General features: G+C 45.2%; 1 protein-coding gene across 3 annotated transcripts in view; it reads right to left on the reverse strand.

The window, feature by feature from the left end:
* Positions 1 to 10,126, reverse strand: part of GTF2I (general transcription factor IIi) — a 78,524-nt gene extending 68,398 nt beyond the window's left edge. The window contains exons 1-4 of one of the 3 annotated variants that reach the window (XM_083174108.1): positions 9,904 to 10,126; positions 5,866 to 5,965; positions 1,732 to 1,870; positions 321 to 410 (exon numbers count right to left, since the gene is read on the reverse strand). In XM_083174108.1, coding sequence (XP_083030234.1) covers positions 321 to 410; positions 1,732 to 1,870; positions 5,866 to 5,961 — 325 coding nt within the window. In that variant the 5' untranslated portion in view covers positions 5,962 to 5,965; positions 9,904 to 10,126. The remainder of the gene's footprint in view (positions 1 to 320; positions 411 to 1,731; positions 1,871 to 5,865; positions 5,966 to 9,903) is intronic. The other 2 variants (XM_083174107.1, XM_083174106.1) reach the window with 2 other exon arrangements.
* Positions 10,127 to 16,643: the final 6,517 nt, after the last annotated feature.

Consider the following 16,643-nt stretch of genomic DNA (forward strand, 5'->3'; position numbering starts at 1 on the left):
CAGTGTTATCCCTTGGTTCCCTATTGCTGAAGACAAAATTCTCATTTTATATTTATGGATCTGCCAAATATTTCATGATCTCATGCAAAAATACCGGTTTATCTAATTCAGTATCAAATATTTTAACAAAACCTTGTATATTTTTACAACTGTGCAAGTTCTGCTTTCTGAATTCAGTACGGAAAGCAGACCACTGACTAATATAATTAAGGTCATCTGGATTTGGCAGCAATACAATAGAAATGTCAAAAGCAACAAATAATATAAAAAAATAAATAAATGAGTATTAAAAAATGGGTGAAGTTTTCAGAGCATAGTACCATAGCAAATGCAGAACAAATCTTCAACTGATTTTCTGAGAGATTCGCTGTCTGATGCCTTGATTACTGGTTCTGAATCATTGAAATTACCTGCAACAAAAATGCAGAAAATTATTGTAATATTCAACATTTAAAAAAAATAGAACGAAAAAACACTATACAATAAAACATAGGCCTAATTTACTATATATCTATAGATGTATTTATTTTAACCTGTGTGAGCGGTTTCCTAGTAGCTTTAAAGTAGCTGTGCTTGGTGACCTTCTCACCTTTAAAAGGGTCAGAGGGCAGGTGAGTTTTAAACTAGCACTTGCTAATTTAATTCTGATGCAATAGCAGTTACCAGGTTTATAATTCTAATTGATACAGTAGGTCTTGCAGTGAAATGGGGTCTTGCAAAGCCCCATACACACACTACACGATGGGAGGCGGATATTGTGCTTACACACTGAATGATATAGGCCGCCGACGTCACCAGTGCGTGCTAAACTTGCAGGTCTTTTGGCTACAGATGGAGCTGCTCTCATCTGAGCGGCTCAAATTGCCATGATCACCAGTGCAGGCTGGCGAAGACGTCGCAGACGCTCGCTCCTTTCTCAGCAATGGACACGTGAGCGCGTGAGACGCTCGCACATCTATATCCGCCAGAACGCTATTTGCCAAATAACAGCAGATTGCGCGCCGGCGGACACGCCGAGAGCAGCTTAATCTGTATTTAGCCAAATTGACCTGCATGTTTGGAAGACATCAATCACCGTTAACGATGCCCTAGACCTAGGGTAGCCAACCCTAGTCCTCGAGAGCTACCAACAGTGCATGTTTTGCAGGTCTCCTCACAGAATCACAAGTGAGCTAATTAGCTCCATCTGTGTATCTTTTAATATGTGTCAGTGATTAATGAGTGCAGCTGTGCAGCAGCTAGGTTGTCTGGAAAATGTGAACTGTTGGTAGCTCTCGAGGGCTAGGGTTGGCTACCACTGCCATAGACGATATTGTAAAAAAAAAAAAATATTGATCCATATGCTATAATAAAAGCCAAGTGTCAATGGTTGTTATACGTAACTGTTCTTCATGTGCTCCACTGACCTGCAACTTCTACATGGATTAGACTTGTTACTTTACAGTTCGCACAGATTGTGAATGAACTGGAAATGATGATGCGTATGCACATAGTTAATGATCACCTATCTCTACCTGCATGTACAGATGAGGGAGGGCCTTGTTAACGATGACCATACTGAAGCTATAGCATGGTCCCCGCTCCCCACAAGTGTATATACTCTTGCCGGTGCCGGTACCCTGCCGGGATCTTCTAGTGTGTAGGGGGCTTTATCAGGAATATTGTGGATATACACAAAATACAAACATTACAATATCTGTATATCATCATAACATACTTAAGCTTACTTACAATATTGTATAAAATCTTTCTGGAAATCCTTCCTGGCATCTAAGAAGGCTCTTCCTTTCTTGCTGCCAATAATCATAGCTTCTGAGTTGTATACAGCAATGCATGCTACTTCTGCCTTCACCCTGGCAAACTCCTTGCACTACAGAGGAAAATACCATATGTCTGAACAATGTATAAGTAAATAGAATCAATAAGCAATATACCAAAAATGTAGCAATGGTGTAACAGGAATAAAGAGATTACATTCAATATGGACCGTTAGGAATATGGGGGTGCAGATCCACATACAGCCTGCCTGCAGAGTTGCAGCTGCACTGCCTGTATGAATCTGCCTGTGACAGTAACCATCGTCACTATCAGCGCATATTTGCACCATCCCCGAAGCAGGTACAAGAGATCCTTCTGCAATCAGCTCAAACTCTGCATATCCCTCAATTCTGCTTACACACCCATGGCACGCACTCAGAACACTTATAATACATGCAGACCCTTCTTTTTCACTTAGAGATGTACACTAGACTAGTTGCTCACAGTGTATGTAGGACTCAGACTTCTGCATGAGTCTGAGTCCTACATACACAACTGAGCAACTAGTCTAGTGTACATCTCTAAATGCAAAAAGAAAGCAAGTAGGAGGGACTTGTGCAGGTACCCTAAAGCAGCCCATTATGTTTGGTGTGCAATGGTGGCACATGTTATTGCAGGGTTGCCGACCCTCCCGGAATTCCCGGGAGTCTCTCGAAAATCGGGTCCCCCTCCCGGCCCCCCGGGAGGGAGGCCCGCAATCCGCGGGTCTCAGAGGAGGGGGCGGGGCTAAAATGGCACAATTGTGTCATTTTAGCCCCGCCCCCTCCATGGAGATCAGTAATTTCTCCTATTTCCCGTAATGGGGGTGGGGCTTAATGACGTCACAGTCAAGCCCCGCCCCCCGAACGGGTAAGGAAAGTCTCCTCTCCGGGCTTCTCCCGGAGAGGAGCATTTAAAAGTCGGCAACCCTGTGTTATTGTGGTAGGGAATTGTATCTTTACAGTGTAATGAATAATATATTATTCTGTCTATTAACTAAATAGTGGAGTCCACTCTAGTTATTATCATAGAGCAGTAATCTAAAGGGGCATACACACGGGGCAATTTAAGCCCTATTTCTAAGCAATCTGATTAGATTGCTTATAAATAAAGCATGGACCGCTCCGTATGTACACCCTATGGCGTTATCATCGCCCGCAGCGATAGATAGTGCATACACTGTGTATCCTGCTTAGATCACAGAGTTTGGCCTATAAGCATAGGCCAAACACTGTTCAGTACCGATCACTTACATCGCAGGTGCATGGCATGTGTGCAGCGATGTGTGCTGAGCGATCTGTGCTTAGGCAGCTCGCTCAGTACAGGGTGCCAGTCACCCCGTGTGTACAGGGCTTAACAGAGTTTTCAATGGTTTAAATTAAAATACTTGGCTTGTCCCATATGTGACAACTGCTTTGTGTTATATTGTGATGGGTAAAGTACATCCATTTTTTTTTTTCCAGGAAGCTTCCTATTTTTAAGTTTAAAATTTAACTATTTTAAAAAAAAAAAAAACATTTTTTAAAACTTGTACAAATGTCTTATGCATGAAAGTGGAAAGGCCCTAAATTAGAATTGGCTGATTGAGGATATAATGGCTCCTTTAAACGGACTATTACATGTGGCTCTTATAAATTCACACATTGTGGAGAAACACGTCAACTGACAGTAACAACTTAGATATACTTTTTAGGAACAAAAATAAAAACAGCAGTTTATATGAATAGTACCTTCTCTGACATATGTGCACATTTTTAGCTTGATTCCGTGTCAGATGGATCTCTGTGCACGGACATAAATGGCAGGTATTCGCATACAGCTTATGTGTAGATGCTGTGCATTTCCATTCTAATTAGTCAGACAGAACTTGGCCTAATCTGTCATTCCATGAAATTGAATTGAACAGAACTGCCCCATCCTGTGCAAATGTCACGGGAGTGTTGGGAGCATATATTTAATGCCTCGTGTGATTCTGAATCATGTTTCTGACTAATAGAATGAAGTTTCTGGCAAATCTCTTGCACCTAGTATGGGGCTGGCGCAAGTGCTGATACTAATGTTGCTGTGGCTGGGCAGCATGATCCCCAGAAGAAGAAGCTAGTATATCAGCAGGTACATTGCTTTGTGCCACTGAGGTTTTGCCTGAGCTGCAAATTCTGTAATTCAACAGGGAACTAGGCCTGCAGGTGGGTACACAATGGAGCGATGTCAGTATGATATGGCTTTTCATAACATAACGCCTGCAGCACTTATTATGTATGGTGGTTTGCGCACTGCAGTGGTTGTTAGCAACGGACGCTAGGTTTGTACTGCACATCAAAGCAAGTGATATCACAAGCATCCTGTAGTATGCTAATTAAGAACAGAACATGATCTTTTAGTCCTTCACTAAAGTAGCTCTAGTGTGTACAAACAATCTGGGCAGACAGGCATTCATTTCAATAAGGTAACAAGCGGCCTGCGTTTTTCTAAATTCCCAAACAAGGACCAGTGTGTCAACAGTTCTACTCGGTATACTATTTTGTTATCAAAACATTCCTAGCTTTCTGTTCATCTTAATGGTGGCAAATATCAACTGATCACAGCAGCAGCTAAAGAAGTCAATGAATCATAGATAAATTAATTGTTACATTCTACTGAGTGGGGTGTATACTTGGCAAGATATTGGCTAATGGGCAATTTTGACTAATGGTGTGTACACATGGTGCGATGTTGCAGCCGCCGGTATCGATCCAATACTGGCGGCCAACGGGACCCAGCATTGGCTGGCAGAGATGGAGGGAAGGCGATCTGGATCGAAACAGGATCAGATGCGGCCGGACACAGTGCGATTTTGACTAACTTGCTATCGATTTTGACTATATAGTCAAAATTGATAGCCAAAATGACACTGTGTTAGCAATTTTGACTAAGCCAATTTTGGTTATGTGCGATTTGGCCCCCACTTGATCTTTGAGAACACCACCGAGATACGCAGGCGGGGAAACGCGTCAGTCTCAACTTAGCTCTGCCTACTGACAAGCTAGCCGGCCGGCGCCAGTATATTTGACTCCTCCATCCACGGGAAATCGGATGCACGCCAAATCAGTGGGGTTATCAGCACAAGCGCCCTGATGGATATTGGAGGAGGAACTCAGTTTATTATAAGTATCCATGGCATTCCAGCCTGTACTTTACCCAAAGAAGATTAAAGCACTCCCGGGAGTGGTAACTATACACAATTGAGTTATACTAACAGCAATGAACTAATACTATCTATGTTCGCTAGATTCTGCCACCCTATTACTGCTAACCAATTAACATTAAATATGGGGCATTTCCAGGCTTATTAGTACGGCCTTATTAAGTTAACCCACTGTGGACCTTATAATAAGAGTGACGGCTCTATTATCTGCATAACATCCTCGAACAAAGAAATTTAATCTGGATAGGTATATTAGTAGGATTGTTATTATTATTGATTTTATGTTTGGTGACATGTAATAGTGTATATGTTAATACCTTTTTTAGAAAAATATGCATTGATTTTTATATGCCTAGCTCACCGGCCGGTTATTATATGTGTTTGATTATTGAAAAAAAATATTTTTATTTCTACTTTTTATATGGACTAAAATAAGAATATTTGCTCATACTATCTGTGTTGGTTGAAACCAGTGAATTCTACGCAGCACTTGTAGCGCTGTCTAAATCCTGATACCAGTTTTCTTCTCTTGCTTTCTTGGGATTGAGTAAATCCCATTAGACAGCCGCTGTAGTGACTGCCCCTCAGCGCTTTGAATAAACTTCCCCTGGTTACACAAATACACAGTATGCGCCTTTGTCAAAATGACCTTGCCTGCACAGTCTATTTCTCCTGGCGCTTTTAACATTACCGTAGGGGCGTGCATAGCTATTGCCCGCAGGGGAAACAGTGCAATTTTGTCTTGCTAAACAATTTTAACTATATAGTCAAAATTATCTGTGAAATTGCACAGTGTGTACACCCCTTAAATTGAGTATCTGTGGGAGCTTTTGGCAAATGTAATTTCCCAATTACATTGATCAATCATACATAGCATAGGTTACCATTGACTCCAGTGCAGACATAAAATGTTTCACAGCTTCTCTGCTATCCAGTGGCTCATTGTTCATCAGCAGTAATGGTGGGGTCAAGTGAGCCATCTTCCTAGATAAAAACATATAAAACAAGTGTTACCTTTTGCTATTGCTAATAGCAAAATGAAAAACTATGAGAATCTGAATCTAAATATCTAAATTAGGAGTCACATTTTGGTCCATTCTTCTTTTTATATACTGTACTGTACACATCTGCAGGGCCTAATAAAAGGTTTGAGGTGCCCCAGGCTAATTCTCATGTAGCACCCCTTGTAATGCTGCTAAACATATGGGTATGGGCACTCAAGGACTCGCCATTCATACTGCCCATGTGCTTGTAACAACTGGCATGTAGGATCCAATGCTTGTGGTGTGTGAAGTACATAAAGTAATGGTTCCGTCAGTGAGTAACATTGGCACAGTCACCTTAAGAAATTTAACCCAACCCCCAGTTGTCACCTGCAAGCATACCCCTTCCCCTTACTTGCAGCTGCAGCCTAGTCAGCCTATTATTTAATCAAGCACTGTATCTCAGAACGTAATGCCACGAGTTCATGACCCTCTGGGTCATTTTTTCATGATCTGTGTTTATCAATGGCTCTTGGTGGTTAGTGCCATCTACCCCACTGTTCTCTGGATTGTTCACAGTTTATAGAAATGTGATTTAAGCATACCATCAATTCTAATAAAATATAGGAAAAATGTGCCCTTTCTTTTAACATGGCTATAATCATTTAGGTTTTATTTTATTGCAGAAAGAACTTGACTACAGGTGGAGCAAAATCCTTTAAGGCACACAACATAAAATAGAGCCCGTCATAATGTAGATCAAGCATTTTAGTGTCTCTGCTCATCACGTGCACTCACAAACCTCTGCCTGCCGATGCCCCGGACTTTCCTCAATACTCCCTGCCCACCACACCAGGGCCCCGCTCCCCCGGACCTTGCTCCCTGCCGCATTGACGGCATATTACATCTTATGTGCAGACCGTCTGACTTCTGGATCTGAGCCGATGCATAGATTAGATTGGATGTCATACACTACGCAATTTGGGCCTATTTCACCCGATTTGTTGGCCCGATCCTCCAGAATCGGGTGAAATCACGTAGAAATCGCATAGCCTTTAGGGGTGGTATCCTATTATCCACACCTGCTGACCACGGGTAATAGGCTCGCCTATTACCCCTGATAAGCCGGCATGTGTCACAGCACATCTGGGATTTTATTTTTCTTGCCTATAGAGGCGAATCAAAATCCCTTCAAGCAGGCCTTTTTCTTGCTAAAACATGGCTGCAGCGGCTGAAAATACACAGGTCCGTGAATCTGTGTCCCACGATTTCCATCGTAGGGCATTGTATCGGTTGTATCGCATCGCATGCGACCCGATTTTTAATTGTACAGGGACCCTGATGGGTGATTACTATGTTAAATGCACCCCCATTGTTAACGCCACCCCCACTATCAATACCAACCCGAAGCGCGGCGAGCGCAGCGATCCCGCGAGGGGCGGCTATTCGCGTCCTCCGACCTTTTCATACCCCCACTATCCACGTTGGTGTGGTGTTGATTTTAGATAGTGTGGCGAGCGCAGCGAACCACCGAGCCCGAAGCATGGCGAGCGCAGCAAGCCCCGCAAGGGGACGCGGATTACTTCACATGTATTCCGCGTGCGCTCACCACGCTTCGGGCTCGGTGGCTCGCTGCGCTCACCACACTATCTAAAATCAATTCCACGCCAATGTGGATAGTGGGGGTATGAAAAGGTAGGAGGACGCGTACCTCCGCCGCTCGCCACACTTCGGGTTGGGGTTGATAGTGGGGGTGGCGTTAACAAGGGGGGTGCATTTCACATAGTATTCACCCATCAGGGTGCCTGTACAATTAAAAATCGGGTATGATCGCATTGCATCGCATGCCATTGTAATGGCATATGATGCGACCCGATTTTAAATTGTACAGTGAGGGTCTTACGACCCGAAAATCGGGTCCCATCGCATCCTATCGTATACCTTAATTAGTGGTATACGATGGGACCCAATGGGCACCATGATAATACACAAGTACCGTAAAATCGAATCAGACAGCCCGATAAAAAACATTGGTGAAACTTTGGGAATATTAGCATAAAATGTAAGTTTTTCGCTCCCAATGTTCTATTTGCCTTTGCACATCAGAGCACAAATGCCAAGACAGCTACAGAACATGGAAATGAGACATGCATAGTGACTAGACTAGACAGACAATGGAGGTTTAAAACCAAACTGTCTTCCAGAGCACTAAGTAAATGACTTCCATTGACCTTACGGTAAAAATATGAACAATCTAAAATAAACACTATTTGAAGCATACAGTACGGATGGGTTTTTATATATGAAAATACTTTAAAAAAAATATTCTAAATACCCTCCTTGACACACAGTGGAAATAAAGGTACATACCCAGTTACAATAGCCTCCACTCCCCTAATGGTGATAGGTCCTTAGCGGTATAACCCTTCACCCACTAGTGTCATATGTTGTGGCACTCACTATGCCCCCTTCCCCCCGCAGTGCCAATAGATCTACCACAATGTCAGTACACACTGTCTAGTGGCACTTACCTCTCCCTGCTGCAGTTAATAGTGCTCAGAGGGGAACTGAATATGTACTGTTCGCACTGCATTCTGACGTGTAAAATGAACAGTGATGTCAGCAGTCACAGACCTCTAAATGACTGCTGGTGGGCAGAAGAAGGAGAAACTCTGTTCTCTACAGAGCCAAAACTTGGCGCAGCAGGTGCAGTACATTGGGGACCTGGCCCACTGCTGCCCATCACCCCGTTCCTGTCACTCACTGTTTTTCCATCTCACACTCTGCCTCTCCCTGTCACCCACTGCCATGGAGTGGAGGAGGGACGCACAAAATATATTTTTGCACCAAGTTTTGCCACTGGTTCTGTATATGTGCATAACAGACTTCGGGCAGGATGCTTTAACACCCACAGCCCCTCTCCGCCGCGCATTACCGGCTACCGCATCAATAATAATTGCATGTGCACGAACATATGCGATTATTATCGCAAAGGACAGCTCTTGCGTTAAGAGCCGCCCTTTGCAATCTAGCCGTCGATGTGGTAGCGGGTCCGTGGTGGCTTTCCCTCCCCCTGTGCCCTGTCTTGCCAACACCTCCTCCACCCTGCACCCGGAATGGGAAGGATGTTGGTAGGGAGGAGATTGTCACTGGTCCGGCTGGCACAGTAGTAGGCTGCCCGGACACAGGTGAGGGGGGGCACAGCGCGCATCGGTATGGGGCGACGGAGGTCATGATCTATGGGGTATTGCCAGGTTTTGATGGCGATACTCCCAGTCATGGTAAGCCAGCGATCAGGTTTTAGTTCATACCAAAATGCAGTAAAAACCCAGATAACAAATTTTTGCTTTAGTACATCTCTATAACAGCTGGGTGCTGGAGTAGAATGCCCGTTCACATGGGCCGCAATCACTTCAGTAAATATCCAATTGGCCGCAGTTGCATCCAATGCACTCGCACCAGTTAAAAGCCATCTACCAAATGATATGGAAAGAAAGAAAGAAAGAAAGAAAGAAAGAAAGAATACACACACATCTATATCTTTAAAAATATTCAGTAGGCGATAGTAGGACATAATAAAAATTAAAAACACATCCAAAAAATTAGCTGGTTATATGCAGAAATACCATTTCATGGGTGAGTGAGGAGAGGTATAACCACAACATAACTGAATGAATGACCTGCTTTGAAATGCATTGACAGCTATAGTTTTACTGTGTATGCCTTTTTGTAGACTCCAAAAGTGTATAATTGCCAACATGTACGCCCCGCCCATGCGGATGATATGAACTAATTAGGGTTATAATAGGTTATTTGGTCTCTGCACCAGCTGATGTTTGCTTTCCGATAGGATACATTGGAATATTCAATGTACAAGCATCCCAGTTGCCTGCCACCCGTTTCAGACTTGCAGTCCCTCAGTCCTATGCTACGTCTTACCTACACCAAGGGCTTTGCTGCAGATGCCGAGTATGCGGTGACAGCAGCCTTAGGCACCGCTCGTCGCTCCTTATGCCAGCAGAGCCCTCTCACTGGCACATGCAGCCGGCCTGAGCTCTCCCCGTGTGTCGCCCAGGCCGCCCTATACACACTGCTGCTGCCGACGCTGCCTTATTCGCTTCATTTTTTTCTCTTCTAGTTTACTATCCAGCTGGATGCGGGTGCGCATGCTCTCTAGCCGCGCTGCACTCTGGGAGTTGTGGTTCTTTAAGGCAGTGACTGATGAGCGTGATATTAGTTTTGGGACTACCTATCCCAGCATCCTCTGCTGCCGTTACGACGTGCTGGTGCTGCTGCTCTCGAGAACAAAGCTGATTTATCTGCGGCAGCGGCCCTAGTGTAGTAGTGTGTATATATTGCTGTTATTACTGCGTGCTGCTGTGTGTGCACTGTGTGACATGGCTGCACATATCCACACACACACCAACTGCTGGTGACCAGTCCAGTGTGCTATCTGTATACTGGTGCAGTAGTGCTAATAAGGACTAATAAATTGGTGAAGAAATCCATGTTTCTCTTTGTGCAGTATTCTATACAATTAGGGGCAGATAGGGATTTTAAATCAACCTGGGACATTTTTTGAAACAGCTAATAGTTCAGGTGGTGCAACGGCTTTGGAGCACTGGCTGGCTTGAGGGCCTGCAGGCAGCTTCCAGCCTTCCACTGCAACTGGTCACAGGCTGCCTCCACTTGCAGCTGTAATGGGGACTCTGCCTCCTGGTGTTATATGTGTATGGCTCTACCTCTAAAGTATAAAGGGGCTGTACCTGTCCTGGAGTAAAATGTAAAAGGAGGCTCTACCTTGAGTAATGTGTTAAAAAGGGCTTGACTAATGTATATAAAGAGCTCTACCTGGAATAATGGAGACTTCTGTGCTGCTAACATAAATTGGTACTAGTTTGTGACCATTACAGTGGCGGTTTTTACCTATGGGCTGCAGGGCTGAGATAGGGAATAGGATGCAGAAGCAGGTGGTGGTGGTGGCAGAGAGAGGAGAGGTGACAGAGAATGGGATGCAGAAAGTAGGCAGTGGCAGCAGAGGGAGAATAGGAGGTGATGGGGAATGGAATGCAGAAAGCAGCTGGTGGCGGCAGAGGGGAGAGGAATGGGATGTAGAAAGCAGGCGGTACTAGCAGAGAGAGGAGAGGAGCTGACTGGTAATCGGATGCAGAAAGTAGTTATACTGGCAGGAGTTTTCATTATACCGAAACAAGAAAGGGTTTGATCCACTTAGCTATAGCTAGACATATTAATGACTTACTTAAATAATGTTGGTTGTCAGCCTTTGGAAATGTCTGGGACTAATTTTCAGCAACATTTTCCTAAAAAAAAAAAGTAGTACTTAGCACCTATGTACATATTTTTAAAAATAATTCCCACAAATTCACACAGGCAAGGCCGTATAAGCAAGTGCAGAATTGGAACTAAAAGTGGCCCTTGAAAATTTTGTAGGTTACCCAACATGGGCAGCACCAGAGGTATATCATGCCACGTGACCATGACAGCATTACTGTATGGCAATGTTACTGTACTGCAGAGATAGAATAACAGAATAAATGGGGTAATGAGCGCAGTGGGCTGTCTGTCATAAGGGCCCACATGTCAGCAAACACAACCAGCCTCAGTCAGAGGCGCTGATTTCTGATTATCCTGGTGGGTGTTCAGGCCATGTGTTGTGGCTCCTCCCCCTCCTCACCCCAGCACCCCACAGGTACGCTGCTGTCCAGTGTCTCACAGCATCAGGGGGGGGGGGGGCTGTGGGCTGGCTCCGCCCCCTCCTGGGGCCTTACCCAAGCCCCCCACAGGTTAGCATCCAGGATCTTGCGGTGCATGTCTCCCAGGCCACAGTCCATGTACTGGACTTCCTGCCGCTGGAGGTCTCGGGACCAGGTGTGGGTGCTCATCCATTTTTTGTGGGTGCTCAGGCCCAGGAGCACCCATGGAATTGGCGCCTATGGCCTCAGTGGTACGTCAGCCCACCGGGGATCTTCCCTGGGAACACAATGGACAATACACCCCTGCTTATAAAGCAGCAGTGCCAACAGTTGTGCCAACAGGGTGTGGGCAATGCCGACCAGTATGGCCAACACCCCCTACTTAGGAAATTTATATTTTTTAAGTTTCTAGGAGGCCAGGAAGCGCACACCCAGGGGCGGGCTGGGCCGGGGGGCAGGGTGCCATGTGCCCCCCGGGCCGCTTACCCAGTTACTGTCTGCGGGCCGTGCTGCATTGATGTCCACCTCCTCCAGCGCTGGCCGCGGCTTCCATAACATGGCCGCGGCTACAGGAAGATGGCCACCGGCTCCCTGCACTGAGTACATGTCCTCAGTGCAGGGGGCCGGCGGCCATTTTCCTGCAGCCGCTGCCGTGTTATGGAACTTCTGGAAGCCGCGGCCAGCGCGCAGGAGGGCTGGAGGATGGAAGGTATGTGTCGGGTGACTGTCATTCAGCCCTGCACTATACAATACAATAGTGCTCAGCTAGACAGAGGTGCACTGCGGTGGGGACGGGACGCCAGGTACTGTTCCATTGGTACAGTCACCACGGTGACTACACCAACCCTGGTCCCCCCCCCCCCCCCCATCACTATATCCTCACCCACCCACCAGCAATACAGGACTTTGCTGGCACTATTGTATATCCTTGTGTACAATACATGTATTTGTGTGCATCACATACACAAGTGTCATTATCATATTTTGCGGGGGTACTGACAGGGTTCTGACAGGAGGGACCTCCTCACAATTGGTCACCTTCACAGAGTGCGCATTTCAACCCCCCTATACAATATCGTAACCAACCGGGTTTTGGACAAAACACAGAAATTGCAGCACCACTCTTACAAATCCAGGTAGAGCGCGATACTGAAAACCAATCCCAATTTAACTAACTGAGGACATGATGCCAGCTCTAACCACCCCTGTCTGACATGTGGGGATCAGTCGGGCGGGCAGAGGAAGGGCAATAAGCGGAAGCCGCAGCAGCACAGACCCGGATGAGACAGGTGACACTCATTATCTAAAAATGATCTAAATGAACAAATATATAATATTTCTGCCATATACAGCCTGTTGTGTCCTCCTGTTAATATGCAGGGAGAGCAGCCTGTGGTGTTCTCCTGATGTTATGCAGGGGGAGCAGCTTGTAGTGTCCTCCTGTTATTATGCAGGGGGAGCAGCCTGTGGTGTCCTGGTATTATGCCAGGGGAGCAGCCTGTGGTGTCCTGGTATTTTGCCAGACGAGCAGTCTGTGGTGTCCTGTTACTATGCAGGGGAGCAGCCTGTGGTGTCCTGGTATTATGCCAGACGAGCAGTCTGTGGTGTCCTGGTATTATGCCAGGGGAGCAGCCTGTGGTGTCCTGGTATTATGCAGGAGGAGCGCCCTGTGGTGTCCTATTATCATTATTTTTATACAGAGAGAGCGGGGAGTTTTCCCAGCCCTTAGCAGCCCCCCTCACCTCTGATGGAGCAAATGTTTGAATTTTATTTTTTTGTCTGATCATGCATTGCGATCGTAGCTCCACCCTCACCCTCTTACTGAATTGTTCTCTGCCCACTTGAGGCAGAATTCTACTTTTCCCGGGGGGGGGGGGGGGGGGGGGTGTTATGGGCCAGTGCTCTGGACTTGCCCCCTAGGCTAAAAGTTGCCAGCCAGCCCCTGCGCACACCTTAACACAAACTGGTCAATGTTAGCTGATTAATGTGCTCTAGTGCTTTCTGCCATCCATCACGCAGGGTCCCGGTTGCAGCATCTTGTGACCTTGTTATAAGTCTACTTCTTGCTGCCTTTGTGGCTTTTGACAACTGTTATTGTACATTTTTTGTTTTAAGAATTTGTTGCTTTATTTTTTCCTTTATATTTAAATGCATATTCTACTTCATGATTGGGCAACACTATTTATAATTGCTCTGCGGATCCTTCTGGGAAAGGGGTGAGAATGTTATGTTTATGGCAAATATGATGTTTTAAAGTACAGGTTGAGTATCTCCTATCCGAATATCCTTTTTTCTGAATTATTCCGAATACCATACATTCCAGAAAGTGAATTTTTATTTTTATTTTATTTATATTTTTTTGCTAAAAACTCACTGGGGACATTTGTAACAGCACTACTGAGGACATGATATGTAACTGGCACTATATATATACAAGACAATGATTGCTTGGCATTCAAATTCAATATCTGAGATACAGAAGTAAACAAACTTTGTTTCACGTTTTGAAACCTTGTTTTTTGAACAAATAAAATATATTTGTGTGCACTGCATGTGTTTGATGTGTTTATACAGCATAAATGCAAGATACTTCAAAATACATAATTGAAATATTAAAATATTCCGAAATACGGAAATTCTCCTGGTCCCGAGCATTTTGAATACGGGATACTCAACCTGTATAATTCTTCTGAGGGAGGATGTTTTATCCATATCTGAGGTGATCCCTGATACACTGTAACTAAAACACAACATAACAACGGTGACAATTTAGCTATGTGAGGCTTTGTGCAGTATTCAATGCCGGTGCGAGCGGCCGGCGAGGGGGTTAAACTGCGAGGATCACAGAAAACCAGTGATCCTCGCAGTTTAACCCCCGCGCCGGCCGCTCGCACTATGCAACGTTCCGGGGGAATCCTCGCAGTCACAGAACGGCGAGGATTCCCCTAAACTGCGAGAGCCGCGGCTAGTGCAGCAAACTCGCTGTAATTAGCCTCGGCTCTCGCAGCTTTTGGAGACACATTCGCAAATTCCCCCTCGCTCAAAAAACGGAGCGAGGGGGAATTTGTGAATGAGGGGGGGGGGTTAGTTGAATACTGACAGGGTGAGCGGTGACTGCGAGCAAAAAGCATGAGCCCAACATTAAAGGAGAGAGCCTGACATAACAATAATAACATTTTGAGAATGTAATAGTATTAAATACGGATTGAAGTCACACAAGTTAGTCATGAACAACAGGGGCATCAAACCAGTCTTAGGGGGCAGAGGCATACCTACATATTTGTAGGCCCCATAGCAAAAGTTTGTAAAGGCCCCCTATTTAGCAACTGATGGTGATAAATGTATGTAAAACATATTACTAGACAGCAAAGATGGGCCCCCTTCAGCTCTGGGCCCCATAGCAGCTGCACCCCTTGCACCTATGGTAATTACACCCTTGTTAGGGGGGGATGCTCTAACATCCGCACCCCCTTACCGCCCCCTATAGCCGGCTACCGCATTCATAATTTTTGCATATGCACTAACATATGCGATAATTATGGCAAAGGACAGCTCTTGCGTTAAAAGCTGTCCTTTGCGGTGAGAGTCAGCGGGTCCCATGGGGACCCGGCGGCTCTCCCCTCCCTCCCTTACCCGGCGCTGCTGCTGTGCCAGGCTATCCTCCTCCCTGCACCCGGAAGAGGATTATAGTGCAGGGAGGAGGTCATAGGTCCGGGCAGCACAGCTCTGTGCTGCCCGGACACAGATGGGGGTGGGAGTCGGTGCGGGGCGGCGGGGGTCGGTGCGGTAACCCGGCAGGTGTTGCTTACAGCATCCCAAAATGCGGTAAAAACACAGATAACGGGGTTTTAACCGCATTTTTAGCTCAGAGAATCTCCCCCTTAACCTGTCTGGTGGAATCTGAGAGATCATGTTATGATAATGGTTACTGCATCTATCAGGGCTACTCTATTGCTGTCTCACTCATACAGAACCAGGGACCAGGATCGAAATGCAGATATTCTTCACCAGTCATAAAAGTTGTGCAGGGTTAGTGGGTGGGTAGTTTGGGCACACACTGCATAGCCTCTTAATGCCCAGAGAGACGAGCAGTCCTTCAGCCACGGGTCCCCAGAGGTTTCCTCCTCAGGAGGTTTTTCCTCTCCTGAGTGCTGAAGGATGATTCTTGGTGAATCACAAGGCTTTCTGCCATCTTGTTCCTCTTATAGGACAAGTTAGTAATAATTATGAACCAATCTCAGTCCAGAATTCCCTTGCAGAGTAAAAAAGTAACACTTTGTAATTACATTTTGCTTGAAATAAAAACATATTTTTGAAATATATTTTGATGGTTGATGTGTTTCTTTTTAATAAAAAATTCTCAATAGTAAAGAGGCAGAAGTGAGGCCTGGTGAGGTAAATGAGAGCAGAGTTGGTTATAGACAGTAATATGATGGTGGGGAGAGGAAGAGAGGTCAGCTTAGATGGAATACAAGTTCTGCAGGCTCAGAACATGAAAACTGAGGTGACAGTACAAATGAGAAGGGTTTCTGGAGAAATTATAAGAATGAATTGATGCCTCTGACTAATATGCGATCAAGGATTTGTAGGGAGACAATACACAGTATGTAAGATTATTGCAAGTCAATAATGTAAAGATATATGGGTGGTAATCTGATAAATAGTAATGATAATACAGAAGAATAGATTGTAAGCTCCTCTGGGAGCAGGCATTGATGTGAATGGGCAAATAATCTCTGTAAAGCACTGCCCAATGTGTACGCTATATAAATGGTAATAAATAAATGCAAAAGTAGTTTGACATGACAGTGATTGGCACACAAATGTTCTACACATATTTGGGGTTTTGTACATGTTTTCCCAACGTTTGCTCAAATTACTATCCACATGTACTGCAAATGGGAATCGCTGCACTCGCCACTTTGTCTGTAATGTGGTGAGTGAAGCAAGCTGGGAGGATCTGTA

Source organism: Crinia signifera, chromosome 2 (genome assembly GCF_055691185.1).
Source record: "Crinia signifera chromosome 2, ASM5569118v1, whole genome shotgun sequence".
NCBI lineage: Eukaryota > Metazoa > Chordata > Amphibia > Anura > Myobatrachidae > Crinia > Crinia signifera.